Source organism: Mus pahari, chromosome 6 (genome assembly GCF_900095145.1).
Source record: "Mus pahari chromosome 6, PAHARI_EIJ_v1.1, whole genome shotgun sequence".
Lineage (NCBI taxonomy): Eukaryota > Metazoa > Chordata > Mammalia > Rodentia > Muridae > Mus > Mus pahari.
In genome coordinates this window covers 26,604,465-26,624,089 of record NC_034595.1, presented here as the reverse complement: position 1 = coordinate 26,624,089, position 19,625 = coordinate 26,604,465, and the positions used below count along the sequence as shown (strand labels likewise).

Here is a 19,625-nt window from a genome sequence, read left to right as displayed (position 1 = left end):
GGAAGAACCTTTTAAAACCCCAAGAGTGGGTAGGCTAGTTTACAGATGTTCTGATAGGGACCAGATTTTGGCTAAGGAACTGAAATTGCTCTAAGCAGCTGGCTTTTAACTCAGTAGCAAATGGAGAGTTTTCTATAAATGAAGCCAGATAGCTCGCGAGGATTGGAAGATAGCGATGAGTCTGCCCACAGCCCATGATCACACCTGCTGGCTCTTCTCTTCTCACTGAAAGATAACATATAATTTTGCAGGGATCTGGAAATAATCCGAGAGTACACAGAAGATCGAAGTAGTCTTGAGAGGCAAATTGAAATCCTCCAGTAAGTTCTTCTATGAAATGCCAATTTGTGTTAATGAAACATGTAACACAACTTGCCATGCCCAGTGTTTAGGTCACTGTGTCTTTTCATTGCAGCACATTTGGCATGGTCACTTCCCTTTCTGACTCATTTACCTCTAACGGAATTACTCCACTGCAGTCTAGTTCTCAAAGTCTGCAGGTTAGAAAAGTATATGCCATGCATTCATTTTATATCTGTTAGGAATGCACCCTTCACCCTTGATGCCCTGCTGTGTATCTGGAGAGCGCCTCAGGTCCACACGTGAATGCGGCCATAGGATATAGTGTTTAGTCACTATTTTCTTACTCTGTTATCCTGATTACAGCTGCCTCTCTCTCTCTCTCTCTCTCTCTCTCTCTCTCTCTCTCTCTCTCTCTCTCTCTCTTATATATATATATATATATATATATATATATATATATCCTTAGGGTTTTTTTTTTTTCTTGTTTAAAACACTATTGCCTAAGACATTCTATCCTAAACTGTCAACTTCACATTAAATTCTAGTACTTTAATCCTCTGGGGGGTCTTCTTCAAGAAACCTTGAAGTTCCCCAGTTTGTTCACATATACAGTTTATTCGTTGGTTTTCAATCTACTAAATGAAATAATGTTGGACTGGACAAATTTTTCTTCTCCAATATTTAGTATATTCATTAAATCTCAGCTGTGGAAACTGCAGAGGTCATGTGTTATAGAGACTTATGAGTTCATTTACTCATTAACTCAGTTAATAGTCTTTTTACTTAATACCTTTTATGGGTGACATACTCCTGGAATTGGGGATATAATATTGAATATATATATATATATATACTTTATAAGTCTAGTAGAGGAGGAAGATAGAAACTGACTACTCATAGAAATAAATACTATATATATATATATATATATATATATATAAATATATGCATGCATACTACCAAATTTAGATAAATACAACAGAAGAAAAGTATATTTTCCCCCATAGAGAGTGGTGGAAGGTCAATAAAGTACTCCTGGTGGAAGAGATAACAGAACTAAGATAAGAAGGATGAAGTGGCTACAAACAGGAAAATTAAATACCCTGTGGGAAATGATTCTGAGATCCTCATGTTTTAGCCAAGGAAAGTAGATTTTAAATGACCTTCATTATATCCTGTGAGATTCTTAAGTTCATATTTAAACTCTTAATGAGTCTGAGATCAATAGCCAAGTGCATGCTTGATATAGAAATCCCATCAGGGCCTGAAGAGGATGGGATGTAGGAATAGTGAGGAAGCTATATAGCACACAGCATCTGTACTGGACCTGAGCTATGAGAGCTGGACAATAAAGAGCTGCGTGAAACCTGTTGACACAGGAGTTATCAGAGGGAAGAGTGAGTGCCTTGGCCCACCAAATTTATTCTATATTTTTTAACCGTATAATTCATGCTTTAAAAAAATTGGGTATTTTATTTATTTACATTTCAAATGTTATTCCCCTTCCCAGTTTCCCCTCCACAAGCCCCCTATCCCCTCATCTCTCCCTACTGCCTCTATGAGGGTGCTACCCCACTCGCCCACCCACTCCTGCCTCAGCAGCCTAACAGTCCCCTATACTGGGTCATCAAGCCTCCACGGGACCAAGGGGCTTCCTTCCCAGTGATGCCAGATAAGGCAGTCCTCTGCTATATATTCAGCTGGAGGCATGGGTACTCTTTGTTTGGTGGCTTAGTCCCTGGGTGCTTTATGGGGTTGATATTGTTGTTCTCCCTTTGAGGTTGCAAACCCCTTCAGCTCCTACAGTCCTTGCCCTAACTTCCCTAATGGAGTCCTCATGCTTAGTCCAATATTTGGCTGTGTACATCTACATCTGAATTGGTCTGGCTCTGGCAGAGCCTTTCAGGGGACAGCTATACTTGGCTCCTGTCAGTAAGCACCTCTTGGCATCAGCAATAGTGTCTGGGTTTGGTGTCAGCAGATGGGATGGATCCCTAGGTGGGACAGTCTCTGGATGGCCTTTCCTTCAGTTCCTGCTCCAAGCTTTGTTCCTGCATTTCCTTTTGACAGTAGGAATTCTGGATTAGTGTTTTGAGGTGAGTGAGTGGCCCTGTCCCTCAACTGGGGGGCCATGTCTATCCACTGGATATGATCTTCCATTTGTTGGGTATTTCAGTTAAAATCCTCCCCTCTTGGGTCCTGGGAACCTCTTGGGTCCCTGGCATCTGGGATTTTCTAGTGGCTACCCTCAGTAACCATCCCCCACTGCTACACACCTACTATCGAATTCCTGACCCTCTGTAATTCCCCCCATCTCCTCCCATAACTGAACTGCCCCCCCCCTATTTTACTCCCATCCCTCTCTCCCTCCCAGATCCCTCTCTCCTTTCCCAGAAATCACTCTCTTTCCTCTACTGAGTAGGACTGTAGCATCCACATGTGGTTGAGATCTTCTTTCTTCTTGGATTTCATAGGGTCCGTGAGTGGCATCGTGGGTATTCTGAGCTTCTTTTTGGCTACTATCCACTTTATTAGTGAGTACATACCATGTGTGATCTTTTGTGACCTCACTCAGGATGATAGTTTCAAGTTTCATCCATTTGCCTGCAAATTTCATGAAATCTTGGTTTTTTTAATAGCTGAGTAGTTCTCCATTGTGTAAATGTACCACATTTTCTGTATCCATTCCTCTGTTAAGGGACATCTGGGTTCTTTCCAGCTTCTGGCTATTATAAATAAGGCTGTTATGAACATAGTGGAACATGTGTCCTTGTTATATGTTGGAGAATCTTTTNNGTATATGCCCAGGAGTGATATAGCTGGGTCCTCAGGTAGTACTATGTCCAAATTTCTGAGGAACCGCCAAACTGATTTCCAGAGTGATTGTACTAATTTGAAATACCACCACTAATGGAGAAGTGTTCATCTTTCTGAACATCTGTTCATCTATGAAGCATCTGCTGTCACCTGAATTTTTTATCTTAGCCATTCTGACTGGTGTGAGGTGGAATTTCAGGGTTGTTTTGATTTGCATTTCCCTGATGACTAAGGATGTTGAAGATTTCTTTAGGTGCCTCTCAGCCATTTGAGATTCCTCAGTTGAGAATTCTCTGTTTAACATTGTACCTCAGTTTTAATAGGGTTATTTTGTTCTATGGAGTCTAACTTCTTAAGTTCTTTGTATATTTTGGATATTAGTGCTCGTATAGGATGTAGGATTGGTAAAGATCTTTTCCCAATCTGTGTATTGCTGTTTTTTCCTATTGAAAGTGTCCTTTGCCTTACAGAATCTTTTCAATTTTATGAGGTCCCATTTGTCAATTCTTGATCTTAGAGTGTAAGTCATTGGTGCTCTGTTCAGGAAATATTTCCCTGTGATAGTGTGTTTGAGGTTCTTTCTCACTTTCTCTTCTACTAGATTTATCATATCTGGTTTTATGTGGAGGTCCTCTATCCACTTAGACTTGAGTTTTGTACATGGAGAGAAGACTGGATCAATTTGTATTCTTCTACTTCCAGTTGAAACAGCACCATTTGTTGAAAATGCTGTCTTTTTTTTCACTGGATAGTTTTGGCCCCTTTGTTAAATATCAAGTGACCATAAGTGTGTGGGTTCATTTCTGGGTCTTCAATTCTATTCCATTGATCTACCTGCCTGTCTCTGTGCCAATACCGTGCAGTTTTTATCACAATTGCTCTGTAGTACAGCTTGAGGTGAGAAATGGTGATTTGTCTGGAAGTACTTTTATTGTTGAGAATGGTTTCTGTTATCCTGGGTTTTTTGTTATTCCAGATAAATTTGAGGAAGATATATTCTTTTGTTTTAGGATGAAATGTTCTGTAGATATCTGTTAAATCCATTTGACTCATAACTTCTGTTAGTTTCACTGTGACTCTGTTTAGTTTCTGTTTCCATTCTCTGTCCATTAGTGAGAGTGGGATGTTAAGGTCTCCTACTATTACTGTGTGAGGTTCAATGGGTACTTTGTGGTTCTGTAATGTTCCTTTTACATATGTGGATGACCTTTCATTTGGGGCATAGATGTTCATAATTGAGATTTTTCTCTTGGTGGATTTTTCCTTTGATGAGTATGTAGTGTCCTTCCCCATCTTTTTTGATAACTTTTGGTTGAAATTCTATTTTATTGGATACTAGAATTGCTATTCCAGCTCATTTCTTGGGACCATTTGTTTGGAAATTTTTTTTCTAGCCTTTTACTTTGAAATAATGTCTGTCTTTGTCACTGGGATATATTTCCTTTATGCAGCAAAATAATGCTGGGTTCTGTTTTTGTTTCCAGCCTGGTAGTCAATGCCTTTTATTTGGGAATTGAGTCCATTGATGCTGAGAGATATTGAGGACCAATGATTGTTGCTTCCTGTTATTTTTGTTGTTAAATTTGGAATTATGCATGTGTTGTTCTCTTGTTTTTTTGTTTTGTTTTGTTTTTCTAAAAAGATTAATTTCTTGCTTTTTCTTGTGTGTAATTTCCCTCTTTGTGTTGGAGTTTTCCCTTTACTATCCTTTGAAGGGCTGGATTGGTGGAAAGTTATTGTTTAAATTTGGTTTTGTCATGGAATATCTTGATTTCTCCCTCTATGGTAGTTGAGAGTTTTGCTGGAAATAATAGCCTGGGCTGGCATTTTTGTTCTCTTTGGGTCTCTATGACATCTGCCCAAGATATACTAGCTTTCATAGTCTTTGTTGAGAAGTTTGGTGTAATTCTGAAGGGTCTCCCTTTATATGTTACTTGACCTTTTTCCCTTACCGCTTTCAATATTCTTTCTTTGTTCTGTGCATTTGGTGTTTTAACCATTATGTGACAGGAGGAATTATTTTCTGGTCTTATTTGGTGTTCTTTAGGCTTCTTGTGTATTTATGGGCATCTCTTTCTTTGGGTTAGTGATGTTTTCTTCTATAATTTTGTTGAAGATATTTACTGACCCCTTAAGTTGAAGATCTTCATTCTCATCTATACCTATTATCCTTAGGTTTGGTCTTCTCATTGTGTCTTGGATTTCCTGGATGTTTTGAGTTTCCTTTTTGCTTTTCATATTTTCTTTGACTGTTGCTTCAATGTCTTCTGGGGTACCTTCTATGCCTGAGATTCTCTCTTCTGTCTCTTGTATTCTGTTGGTGATGCTTGCATTGGTGACTTCTGACCTCTTTCCTAGGTTTATCTCCAGGGTTGTCTCCCTTTGTGTCTTCTTTAATGTTTCTATTTCCATTTTTTAGATCCTGGACTGTGTTTAATTCCTTCACCTGTTCGATTATGTTTTCTTATATTTCTTCAAGAGGACTATTTGTTTCTTCTTTAAGGGCTTCTACTTCTATACCTGTGTTCTCCTATATTTAGTTAAGGGAGTTATTTATGACCCTTTTAAATTTCCTATCATATTCATGAGATGGGATTTTAGATCTGAATCTTGCTTTTCAGCTGTGTTAGGGTATACAGGGCTTGATGTGGTGGGAGAACTGAGTCCTGATGCTGCCAAGTAGCATTGGATTGTGTTGCTTATGTTCTTATACTCTCCTTCTGCCATCTGGTTATCTCTAATGCTAACTTCCCTTGCTGTCTCTGATAGGAGCCTGTCCCTCCTGTGATCCTGGTTGTGTTAGAACTCCTGGAAGTCAAGCTTTCTCTTGGTGTTGCTGGAGTGGGTGGGGAGCCAGAGCCATAGGACTGCATGGGAACAGGTTCAAGCTAAAGAAACCTGTGCCTCTGGCTGATCAGGAGTTCATGTTTCCCTGGTTCATGTGGGAGTCCCAGTTATGCTGGGTGTTGGGAAGATGTTTTGGCCTCAACTGTTATCTTGAATGTATCAGAGCTCCAGTGTCTCACTTTCTAGGATGTTGAGTTTCCTCTGTGATCCTGTGATCCTGTGTGTGTCAGAGCACTTGTGATTCTGGGCATTTCAGAGCACCTGGGTATCGGTCTCCAGCTGCATGTTGTAGGAGTGGGTACAGAGCCCAGCACCCAAGGTCTTCTCCAGGTGCAGGTTAAAACTGGAAAGGAACCTATGCTACAAGTTGGGAGGGGGGGTCCCTGCATCCCTTGGTCCTGGGAGTCACAGGTTACTCTGGGTGGTGGGCTAGATGTTGTGGCCTCACTTGTGATCCTGGGCATGTTAGAGCACCTTGGGGTTGAGCTTCCTCTAGGTGTTTTAAGAGTGGGTGCAGAGTCAGCATCCCAGGTGCAGGTTCAAACCAGAACAAAGGCCAAATTTATTCTTAAAATGCTCCCAGATTGTCAGTAAAGTAAACTAATTAATTCATTCATTATAATTTGTATTTGTTTCTGGGGTTTGAAGGAAAACAGAAAATTACAAGAAATGTGACATATCTGTACATTCTGAATGTCACTGCCTTTAAAAAAGAGTAAAAACATTGATCCCCCAGTGCTTCCTGTATATTTGTCTACCCACACAGAACAGCTAACCGGAAGCTGCATGACAGTAATGACGGCCTCAGGAGTGCACTGGAAAGCACTTACAGCAAGCTCAACAGATCCTTGGTATGCAGTGTCCTTTTACAAGATATTCTGTTCTTTCTCTTATTCAAGTGTTTTGCGGTATGAAAACCATGTGATATTTTAGGATAACTTCATGTTGATCTTAAAGTGAGACAGTCTTAACATAAAGTAAAAGGATAATTTTTTTTAAATTAAAAAAGTGGTCTGCCCATTTGTATAAAGAAATGAGATGATGTTAACCAAGTTCTTAAATTAAATGTTCTAAGAAATAAGGGAAATATGCCAAATGTGTGACTTTTTTCTCTAGAGGTTTTAATGATACAGGAGCTGTTTAGTTTGCAGAGAAGGACAACAAATAAAAGAAAATGTGAGAAATCCCGTGGTCATTAAAAGCAGTGTTGCCAGTGAGGATGACATAACTATGATTCTGCCTAGTGATGTTCTCTATGGCATGGACTTGACCCTGGGCTTTGGGTTTGGGGTTCTAAACCTTCCTGGCAGAAACAAGTTTGCCCAGATTTCACTGACAATGAAGCCTCTTATTTCATTTTTGTTGCTCAGCTTTAGGAATGAGACTTTAATGTCATATTAGGATGTGGAATTCAGTAAGATTTTGATTCCAGAAGAGACAAATCTGAGTAAGCCGATGTAGTACTGTCCTGCCCTGGTATACCCAAAGAGCATGCAGACTTTTGTGGAGTCTGCCGTAGAGCTATATAACAGTGAGATCTGATGAGAAAGAGAGACCATGTCTGTTATGCTTACTGGAACTTTCAAAATGATGTTTTCATGTTCACATTTGTTCATGTGGGGTCATAGATTTTTTTTAATGTATATTGAGAGTTAAATTGTATAGATATGCATAAGCACATCTGTCTGGGTAAATGTATACATAATTAACAACCACTTGTGTATTACAGCGTATAAATAACACATCACCAGGGAATACAATTTCTAGAAGCAGTCCCAAATTTAATCATCATTCTTCTCAAGCACTGGCCTATGATAGGTATGTAGCACCTGCTTCTTTATTCTCTGCATTCTAGATCAAAATCAAAAGCAAGACAAATTATCTTAGAACTAAATTACAATAAAGGAATATATTGAAGTAATAATTAATATTTATTACGATCTTGTATTACTGTCCGGAAATGTGGAAAAGGAGAAAACAGTAAGTAAACATATTTCATAGACAACTGTAATTTTCTCCATATGCTTTAATGATTTTGTGCAGGCCAATCCATGCCTTCCCTCGAACCGTGTCCTGTGCTGTAGTATCATGGATGGTGTATTGTGCTGAGCTTTTTGTCATGATCTGTCAGTGTTTAATATTCAAAATAAGTAGAAAATGTGGCTATGTTTATGAGTTACTAAATATTTCAGGAATCATTGAGACATACCAAAGGTTAGAATTTAATTTGCCCTCTAAGAGATCAAATAACAAAGAGTGATTATATTTGTGTGTATGTGTGTCTGTGTGTCTGTGTTTCTGTGTGTATGTGCATGGCTCCATATTTCCTGTGTTGCTAGCTAAAAGTTAAGTTTATATCAAAGTATAAAAATAACAAAAAAAGGTGAAAAGTATACTGTGTAAATATATTTAAAATTCCCTGCTCAGGGTTTCTTTCCTGATCATTTATGTTCCTGGATGAAAAGCACACATACGACCTTTATATTTTAATATACCTTAAGCAGCACAATAGTTGAGCAACTGCCTACCTTCTATACTGTTAGAATCTACCTACCTATCCATAACCGAAGTTATTACTTACTATGTTTGTTTCATCTGGGCTGCGCTTAGTTCCATTTGACCAACCAACATGGCCAAGTTTTCATTGCTCAGCTAACCCTTGGCAGCTCTCCTTTCTCCTCTCCTGCACATTCTTCTATCCCATGGCGGCTTCTTTTTTGCAAGCCCATAAAAAAAATCATCCCCCATCCATGTCTCTTCTGCCCTGCTATTGGCTCTCAGCATTACCAATCAGAATTAACTTGGGGGCAGGGTCGAAGACTCCAGGTCTTAGGAGGCCACACTTAGCATAACAATAGACAGTAAAAGACAACACCTCAATAGTATACATTGAAGCTACCCATGTGTTTGAAGCTGTTAAATGAAGTTTTGTCCTCTTTTGTGTGTTGGGGCAGTACTTTTAGTATAAATAATCATGTTCTTACCCATCTTGATATTGCATGATGTTTTGGGCATCAAAGACAGGCTAAAGATACAGTTCTATTCTAGTCCAACTTGATTAACCAATGAGCTTATAGGCCTTACTTACAGGACCAGGAGTGACCCCGAACAACTGTCACTGGAGAATTACATTCAAGCACGGAGAAGATTTGATCCCACTTTTCATACTGCTTTCCATTCTTTTCTCAATCCCGTGGGGGATTGTCATCAGATCCAGTCTTGTGACAGCCATGTAGTAGCTGCTCAGATTTCAAGTTGTTGACAGTCAGTAGTGCTTCCCCTCACCTGGTGATAGCTTATGGTTTACCTGCCACTGGCTCTGTCTCTCACTACAGTCTATCTGTGTAAAAACATGATCCTGATTTTTGTTCGTTGATTCATTAATTTTATAAAATGAATGGCTTATTTACTTATAAGCAGGTGATTATGAGGTTACTAAAAAATGCAGTTTTAAAATGCAAATTTGGTACTACTTTTCCTGTACTAGTAGCTATGAACAGTTATCAGCAAGATGTAGAAAGAAGCATACCAAACAAAATGACTTCAGAAGTCTCATTAGGATTTATTCTTGAAAGAATGATGCCACAAATGAGGTCAAGTACTGGAATGAGAGTTCCTCTCCAGTAAGTTCTAAGGGACAGGGACTTCACTGTATCACCAGAGCCTCAAAGGCAAGCACATCTTCTCTTGCTCTTCATTATGAACCCAACTACAAACTATCATGGCCTGTGCAAATCTTCCTTCATTGGAGTTATGAAGTTTTGATGTATGAAGTTAACAGGGTGCTCTTCTTTTCTATGCTAAGATACAGCTCTGCTTGCTTGCAGAAAATCTTTAGGCTTCAGATATTGACTGGTTATTTCTGTTATAGAAGAAGAGGATAGAGAGAGTCATGAGATCTTCACCTAAATATTCAGTCATTGCCCCCAATCCAGTTGTATGTAGTTTTTTACTAATTGCTCAAGGCCTTGAAGTCTTCAGGAAGCCAGAGTACATATTGATTGGGAAAGACCAATAGCGGTACTCCTCTTGCACAGCTGTGAGGAAGCTATCCACACGGGTTTCCACTTCCCAGTGCAGCTCCTTCTGGCTCACTCATGCTCCTGTGAGTAGCCCCTCACACACGCTGTAAGCACAATAAACACATTGGTTTTCTAGGGGGAACTTTTGTGAAATTGAACTTTATTTTATTTTCAGGACATTGGATGAGGGTAGGTTTCGCCTAATTGCCCCTAATCATCCTCAAGAAAGTATTTCCCTACACCTTGTCTTAAAACAGAAAAACAAACCAAATAAATAACACAAAACAGAAAAGAGTTACAATCTAGAAGTAGACAAACTATTCAGAATGTGGTCTAACTGTATGGTAGTAAAAATGGTAGTGTTACATTGTATTTGTGTCTAGAATAATCATTCTTTGTATCAGGAAATAGATCAGCCAATTTCAAAGAGTAGCATATATAAGACTTCCCATTTGAGGGAGTTTGTCATTGTAGATAGCTGAGCAAAATGAACTGACTGCAGTTTGCACACTTCCTTTGCCAGTGCTAAGGGAACATCCCGTCCTGTATCTCCTGGCAAGTGACAATGTTGTCGGCCTGTCCCTTTGTGCTCTTGTGCATTGTGAACTCCTTGGTAAAGTTGTCTCCTCTTCTGTCACAAGGTCATTCCATTCTTCATACGCAGATGAGGATTGTGACTCTTTGGCTCTCTGTGACCCTCTGCAGAAGATGAATTATGAAGTTGACAGCCTGCCCGAAAGCTGTTTTGACAGCGGTCTGTCTACTCTGAGAGACAATGAGTGTGACTCTGAGGTGGACTACAAGCACCAGGGAGGATTTCAGAGTTTGCACAGAACAGAGGAGAGCCTTGGGGGAGATGCGTCAGACACAGATGTAAGCCAGCAGCCATGATGCTATAAGACTTCCTTTGACTAAAATCTTCCATCATGTTTTATGGAACGCTGTCTTAACAGCACATAGCCTATGCTGTTAAGGTCATACAGAGGAAGCTTATTCATTAGAATGGGTTTTCCCCCTAGCATACTAGAGAGGAATCTCAAAGGTTTGCCTTGAAGTGGAGGTCTGCTCAGTAACCACCCTGGCAGTAGACTCAGTGAGCGGCACAGTGTTACTTTTCTTTGGTTTGTGATGTATGTAAAAGATTTGTGTAAAAGACTTGGTTTTTAATGGTTGATGGTTTTGTTTTTGTTTGTTTTTTTGTTTTTTGTACAGGTTCCAGATATAAGGGATGAAGAAGCGTTTGATTCTGAAAGTGTGGCCTCTGTCTTACACTGGCAGCCCCAGGGGTCTGCTGGTGAGGGCAGCACTGTTAGTTCCTCCAGAAAGCCCATCTCAGCTCTTTCACCTCAGGTAGGTAGCTTCCCACACGCTTTTCTTTATGTTGTGTTACTTAAGAGGGCAAATGGCCCTGTCATCACCTGTGTGGCTATTTCCTTCTAGACAGACCTGCTGGATAACACCTCCAAGGTCACATCTCAGAAGGCTTACAAGATTGTGCTGGCCGGCGATGCCGCAGTGGGAAAGTCAAGCTTCCTCATGCGACTCTGCAAGAATGAGTTTCAGGGGAACACAAGCGCAACTCTGGGTACGGCTCTTACTTCCCCTGATAACCGTAGACTTGCCATCTCCAGCTTGATTTCCTTTCTCTCAGGATTATATATTCAGATTCACAGATCAAAGTACCTGTGCATGAACTCATGTATATAAAGACCGGGTGTGTATATGTGCATAGAAAATGATCTTTTGTTTTGCTTAAGATCTAACTTGAGAAAAACCTCTCAGATGATGGAAATCTCTGTGGACAGTTGAATCACACGTACCCTGATTAGATGGAGTAGATGCTTTCATCCAGCATGCACTTCTCAAGCCTTTTGTAGATAGCCTGCCTGGTATTGTAATGCCGAAGGTACACAGTGAAGAATGCTGAATAAACCTGTAGCTTTAAGGAACTTTCAAACCAGTGAAAATAAGTTGAACAAAATTAATCTTAAAAAATGAGATGCAGAAAAAAAGTGCATATTTCCATAGGTAGCTAGGGAGAACTTTCAGACACTTCAATTTTTTTTTGGGGGGGGGGATTCAAGATGTCCTTTATTAAGAGTGGTAACACCAGTTACAGAGCGCCTTGCAGATGGTATGTCTTCATAACAGAGACCATTATTATGGCCATTATCTGTCATACACTCTTAATGGGAAGACTCAATTTTATTTTCAAAGTCACCCTTTAAATTATTGTTTGGTAGTAAAGAAACATTTCTTAACTCATTCCTTTTTTTTTTTTTAAAGAGAGGTTCTTCTTGCTCTATAGGTAGATCAGGTTGGCCTTGAACTCGGAATCACTCTGCCTCAGGTTCCTATGTGCTACTAGGATTACAGATGTCTTCTACTATGGCTGGCTTAATTCTTCTTTCTGTATATGCTAGTACATAGACCTGAAGGTTAAGTATGTAATGCTAGCTGCTTGAAAGCTGATGCAGGAGTATCCCACATTCAAGGTCTGTCTTGGCTATAGAGTAAATTCAGTCTCATGGGAGAAGGCTTAACGTTGCTGTCTTGGGAGTAGCAGCCAACAATTCGAGCTAGTCCGGCATCAGTGTCTGTGGAAGAGGAGTCTGTAACAGCTCCTGATTCTGCCTTATTTCCCATGGCAACCTTCCTTTCACATGGCAAGTACAGCCCTGGAACAATACTATAAGGCTGGTAACGTTAAGGCGGAGAGCAAGAATAGCAAGCATCCAAGCTCCCACAAAGAAGAGCATGAATATAACAGGTCATTCTGTTGCAGGATATTTGATCACATTGTAAACCATGAGCTTGTGTTGTTTCCAGGGGGAGGGCTGTTTCTAGATGTGATGTGGCTCAACCTTAGCACACACTTTTAATCCCTCTGGCAGGAATACAGTCATGCCCTAATTATATACCTTTAATCCCAAACAATAAAGGTGAAGTTAGTTTATAGAAGGAAGCATCCATGTTTGAAAGTGATATTTGAGTGTTAGACAGTGATGAATCAGAGAAAGAACTGGCAGAACAGACTGTGCACAACTCTCACAAGAGAGGAAAGGGAAGCTACTTAAGACAGCAATGCAGAGGAGGAAGGAAGGAGGCAGTTATATCAGGAGAGTTTAACAGAGAGGTTGCAGAGAGAACAAGGTAGCCACAGGTGAAGACAGAACAGGCCAGAGAATGAGGAGCCATAAGATCAGAGCATACTGCCAAAGTTAGTATGAGGCCAAGAGGAGCAATTCAGTCAGAAACTCAGAAAAGCTGGATTGAATCAGTTAGCTTGGAGAGGAGTTTGAGCCAGAACAGCTGAGTTGAACCAGCTAACCAGAGTTAAGAAAGAAGAAAGGGTGAGCTTATTTAGTAAGTCTCAGAGACAGAACATTCTAGGTCTGGATAAGATTATACATGGAAGCTCGAAGCTTCCAGGACTAGGCCTACATTAGAAGACAGAGGCAGTAAGCCTCCAGGATGACAATGACAATTAATTCTAGAGAATAAAAGTTACTTTTACATCAGTTTTGTTATACTAGAATATTAAGGTATATGGCATAAAGATCCATCTGCCTCAAGTTTATGCTGGGTTCAGGTCCCAGCATCAACATGGCAATTCACAATTGCCTGTACCTTCCAGTTCCAGATCTGCAGACACTTCGATTTTATGCTAAGAACTTTGTAATAAGTATGGCAAATTGGAGTTTAAGGTCAACATTGAATGTGTATTTGTGTTTGTCTCCATGTGTCCACAAGAAAATGAGTTGAAGCAGTCGTATTTTTCTCTGTTTTTTTTTTCTTCTTTGTTTTTTTCATTCTTCTCTTTCTTTTTCTCTGAGCCTTTTACTACTTTAATTAAATTTTGTACACAGTATGTTTTGGCCATGCTGGCTCACCCACTTATCTCCCAGATATTCCCATATCCCTGCCTATCCAACTTCATGTTCTCTCTCTTTCAAAAACAAAATGCACATTAAAGAAGAAAGAAGGAAATAAAGAAAAATAAAATCAAAATAAAGAAGAAATAACACACACACACACACACACACACACACACACACACACACACACACACACACACACAAATAGCAATCCAAACCAAAAAGCTCCTTCCACCCAAACGATGGAGTTCAATTGTGTTGGTTTACTATACCTGGGCATGGGGCCTGCCCTAGTATGTAGTTAATATACCCAGTAACATGGCATTGTAGAAAAATGATTTTCCTTTTGCCAATAGGGTATCAGTCACAGATATTTTCAATGTTAAGAGTGGGACCCCTTGTCCTATTTTCCTCTCAGTCCTGGGATCCCATCTTGCTTGTGCAGATCCCATTCATGCTAACATAGCCTGCCATTTCATATGTTCATCAGTCCTGTTGTCTTTGGAAGGCACAGATTCCTTGCTATCCATTCCATTCTATCCAGCTCTTAGAATTTTTTTGCCTCCTCTTCTACACAGATCACTGAGCCTTGATCTCTTTAAGGACTGAGTGCTCCAAAATCTTTCACTTGTACCTTGTCCAGTTGTAAGTCTGTGTTAATTCTTATATACTCTAAGAAAAATTGTCCCTTATGTGTGTAGCATAAACACTTATTTGCTGGTATAGCGATATGTCATTAGTAGTCATTTTATTATCTTTTTATAACATGTTGAAAGCATAAGAGCTAATAGGCACATATAAGGGAAAATGTGGAATATATTGGTAGTAGGCTGGGTTAGCTTTCTCAGGATCATCTTTTTCTAGCTCTAACTATTTGCCTGTGAATTTAATAAATTCACTTTCTATAACAGTTAAGGAATATTCCAGTATATACATTATATATACTGGAATAATATATACGTCATTTTTATTATTTATCTCCCAGTTGACAGACGTCTGGTCTGTTTCCAATTTCTATTATAATTTCTACTCTTATGATTAGAGCAGTAAGAACATGGATGAGCAAGTATCTCTGTAGTAGGATGGACAGTGTTTTTGTTAAGTGCCCTAACAATGTTATAGCCGTATCTTGAGGTATATCTAGTCCCACCTTCCTGAGGAATTACTACACTGATTTTCATAGTGGCTGTACAAGTTTGTACTCCTACCATCAATGAATAAGTGCTCCCCTTTCCCTGTATCCTCACCAATATTAACTCTGTCATTTATTTTATTTATCTTTATCATTCTGTTTGGGTAAGATGAAATCTCTGTAGTTCTTTTTACTATTTCCAGATGACCAAGCATATTAGACATGTCTTTTAAATGTTCTCAGCCATTTTTGTGCTTCATCTTTTGAGAACTCTTCACTTCATTCTATATCCTGTATTTTAATTTGGTTACTTTCTTGCTGTTCAGGGTTTTTTGTTGTTGTTGTTGTTGTTGTTTTTGTTTTTGTTTGTTTGTTTTTTGTTCTTTATATAGTCTAGATTTTAATCCTCTATCGTATTACTGGTAAGGATTTTTTTAAATCGTTGTATGGGTTAAAATGATAGTGTTCTTGCAGTACGGAAGCTTTTTATGAGGTCCTGTTTATTAATTGTTGGTCATAATGACTATTTTATTGATGTATTGTTCAGAAAGTCCTTTCCTGTGTCAGTGAGCTCAAGCTTATTTCCCACTTACTCTCCTATCTATTTGAGGTCTCTGGTCTTATATTAAGTTCCTTAATTCATTTCTATGTATATTTTGTACTGAGTGATATTTTGGGTCTATTATCATTCTTCTACATCAGTGGCTCTCAACTTTATTAATGCTGTAGCCTTTTAACACAGTTGACCATGTTGTGGTGACTGCAACCATAAATGTATTTTCCTTGCTACTTCATAACTGTAATGTTGCTTCTGTTATGAATTGTAATGTAAATATCTGGTCTGCAGCATATTTGATGTATGATCTTGTGAAAGGGTCGTTTGACTCCCAAAGGAGTCATGGCCAACAAGTGGAGAATATATATACAAATAATTCATATATATGCACATATCTACAAATAAAGTAACAATAAATAAATATTTTAAAATTTAGAAAGTATAAATAAAATAAAAATCTGTATTTCACCAAACTGGAAAAGCATAAAAGAAATGGATGAATATTTTCGTACATATAATCTACCATAGTTAAATCAAGATGAAATAAACAATTTAACAAGGCCTATAGCACTTACAGAAATAGTAGCAGTAATTATAATATCCCAAGTACAAACAGTGCAGGGTCATATGGATTAAACAAAGAATTCTACCAGCTCTTTAAAGAACTAACACAGATACTGTCCAAATTATTCTGCAAAATAGAAAATGAAGGAGCATTTCATAATTCTTCTTACCATTATTAACCTGGTACCACAGCTATACAAAGAACTAATAAAAAAATGAAAATTTTAGTATCATTGTTTTCAAATTCATGTTATTATCAGTAGAAGGGGTTTGAAACACATTATTATTTGCTTTCCTTCATTGGAAGAGTTATTTAGACACTGAGAAATGATGAAACAAATTGATTGCCCTCATAACATTGGGCACATTAGTAAATTTATAATTCTCTGATAAACTCTGATATAATAAAACTGAAAAATCTACCTCATTTTAATTCATAAAGGAACAAAAATTGCTCTGGTTTCTAGAGATCCTGGCATACATATGTATGTGTGTGATATACACAGCCATCTGCACACATATGTGTGTGTGTGTGTGTGTGTGTATATATATATATATATATATATATATATATATATATATATATATATAATTTCTATGTATGTAGTGGTCACATGTGAGCATCCATGTACATATATATACAATGTTATATGCACACATATACTTAAAATATATAAACAGAACACATATAATATATATGCATGTGCATACAGATACATACAGTGTTGCATGCATATACATGGGTTTCAGTTTGATCATCTTGGAAAAAAGAACCGTGCTTTCTCTGTTCCATAGAGCCAGCCCTTCCTTGAATCAGTCTGGCTTCAGATAGTGCATCTATATCTATATCTATATCTATATCTATATCTATATCTATATCTATATCTATATCTATATCTATATCTATATCTATAGCATCTATATCTATATCTATATCTATATCTATATCTATATCTATATCTATATCTATATCTATATCTATATCTATATCTATCTATCTATCTATCTATCTATCTATCTATCTATCTATCTATCTATCTATACACATGTGTAATCTAAGTTATTTGAACCTCAGTCTTTGAAAGCCAAGTGTATTTTTTTCCACTTTGGCTTTGGCTTTAGCTTTCCTATCATCTAAGTCACAAGCTTAGAGAATTACCTGTCTTTCTGTTTCAGGAGTTGATTTCCAAATGAAAACTCTGATTGTGGATGGTGAACAAACAGTTCTTCAGCTCTGGGATACAGCTGGGCAAGAGAGGCAAGTGCTTTTCATAATGTTTGGATTTAAAAATACAAAGGCAGGCCTCATAGGGTTGGCTATACTATTATTATTTGCAATATATTACTGTGTGTTAAGATATTGTATTTATAACTATAAGGCGTATATGCAATAATAAGGCTCATCTTCTCAATATCTACTCCCATATGTTATGTGTCATTTGTATGAGAAGAGGGCATTTGAACTTCACTGAGATGATGTTTCGTTTGGACATCACACTTCGCTGTGGAGAGGAGACAGCATTTCTGAATGCAGGGTACTTCTTTTTGAAGCAGCAAGTGATGGTTGAGGAGACTCTGTTAAATATCCTTGATTGAAGGAAGTAATAATCCCAGATAAGTGACACACTCTGGTGATTCTATAGCTTAACATTTTTGCCCGTAACCAGAAGTATGAAGCACAAGTTTTATCTTCTCTTGTTCTCTGTGAGTCAGAATTTATTCAAGTATGCAACGAGTGTTTGAGGTTCCTGTGTCTGTCCCATGCTCTAGTCATTGTATGAAGATTTAGTGATGAACATAGGGAAGTGATTCCTGCTCTTGGTCACTACAGATTTCACCACATTGATTTTCCCTTATTTAGCCATTTGGAGATAGTTACAGGCATGATACAACTTATATCCGAGTTCTTCTCTATCAGCCCCTTAATAAATGATCTCCTTTCATGTAACAAGCAAAACAAACACAAAAACCCACTCTAGTTCTTTCAGATCACTATTATCCAGCATCTAGAAGTTCTACTGTTTGTATTTTGGGGTATATGTACAAACACATGTACACGTGTGCATGTGAAAGTCATATTGCTCAATATCGGATTTCTTTTTCTGTCCCTCTCTGCCTCATTTTTGAAACAGCTTTAGTTTTCCACTGGTCTGGTAGCTGTTTTCTGAGGTTGAATTTTGTTTTCATTATGCTTTTATCATTGCTGTGGGTAAAGTTTGGGGTTGGGAGACAGTCTTGGGATTGTCTGGAGAAAGGAGGGCTTCTTCAGTGCTCTTAATGAAGCTTATCAGTAGTGTTTATTACTAAGACTTTATTCATTGGAATCTGTTATAGAAAGTAAAATCCAAACGGCATAGTAGAGAAGAAGTGGACGGGGACGATGAGCTGGAGGGGTGGCAGTGAGATTGTGTTTTGTCTTTTCCAGATTTAGGAGTATCGCCAAGTCTTACTTCCGAAAAGCAGATGGTGTCTTACTGCTATATGATGTTACTTGTGAGAAAAGCTTTCTTAACGTCCGAGAATGGGTGGATATGGTTGAGGTAAGGAGTATAACGAAGAGATAGAGAACCATTCAAGGGAGTCATGAGCTGTCGAGGAATCCAGCTTTGTGCTGGGTGGTTAGGAGCTAGTGATCTCTGCAGCCTTGTCTCTTCCCAGGGACTTTTCTGAAGTTGAAGACACTTCTTCAAGTAGCTTCTGAAAACAGCTTCTGGGCTCTTTGCTAAATAAAATATAGAAACCTTGTATAACAAATTGGAACCACAGGTAGCTAAGAAAGCAACTTTTACACACATGAAAATAGTAGAATTGGATGCACAGTATGGCAGGAATTTTATAAACAGCCGAGATAGCACTGGGGTGTTAACAAGGGCTAAGATTGAAAGCTGACCTAATTTTAGTTGTGATGTGGGATTTTCAGACATCACAGATATGTTAGAAATATGAATGGACATTGGGGAACTTCAGTGTCAAGTTGGCTGTCTCCACTTTCTACCTTTCATAACCACAGGAAGAATTTTTAAAAATAGGAGGTATACTAAGAAATGTTACTAACAAGCATAAAAACAACAGGGTACTATCTTGAAAATATAAATGGGTAGTAAATACAATTTCCTAAGTAAGTATATCACCTGTATTTTAAACATATTAAATTAAGTGGCTATAAACAAGTGCTGTCTGATCTAAGTGTACCTATGGATTAATAGTCTCTTCCATGACTACAAAATTAATGGAAGAGATATTGTGTGACTGGAATAATTCTTAGACAGTGAAATATAAGCGTGACCTTTATTTTACAAGAGCATCCTATCTTAAAAGTCACTATAAATTCAATTAAAGTTACTCTCATTTCTGTAATATTTTATTTGATAAAATTACCCATATATTATTTCTATAACATCTTAAAAAATAAGACAGAAATAAACAAATTTTACTTATTTTGAGAACCCTGAGCATAGAAAATATATGGCACTTCTTTGTGTTCTTAATAGTATTATGTAGAGATA

At 38.1% G+C, this 19,625-nt stretch overlaps 1 protein-coding gene across 1 annotated transcript in view; it reads left to right on the top strand.

The window, feature by feature from the left end:
* Positions 1-19,625, top strand: part of Rasef (RAS and EF-hand domain containing) — a 71,240-nt gene that overhangs the window by 35,414 nt on the left and 16,201 nt on the right. The window contains exons 7-14 of the mRNA XM_021200862.2: positions 252-320; positions 6,734-6,818; positions 7,697-7,785; positions 10,631-10,862; positions 11,202-11,339; positions 11,430-11,574; positions 17,296-17,377; positions 18,545-18,659. Coding sequence (XP_021056521.1) covers positions 252-320; positions 6,734-6,818; positions 7,697-7,785; positions 10,631-10,862; positions 11,202-11,339; positions 11,430-11,574; positions 17,296-17,377; positions 18,545-18,659 — 955 coding nt within the window. The remainder of the gene's footprint in view (positions 1-251; positions 321-6,733; positions 6,819-7,696; positions 7,786-10,630; positions 10,863-11,201; positions 11,340-11,429; positions 11,575-17,295; positions 17,378-18,544; positions 18,660-19,625) is intronic.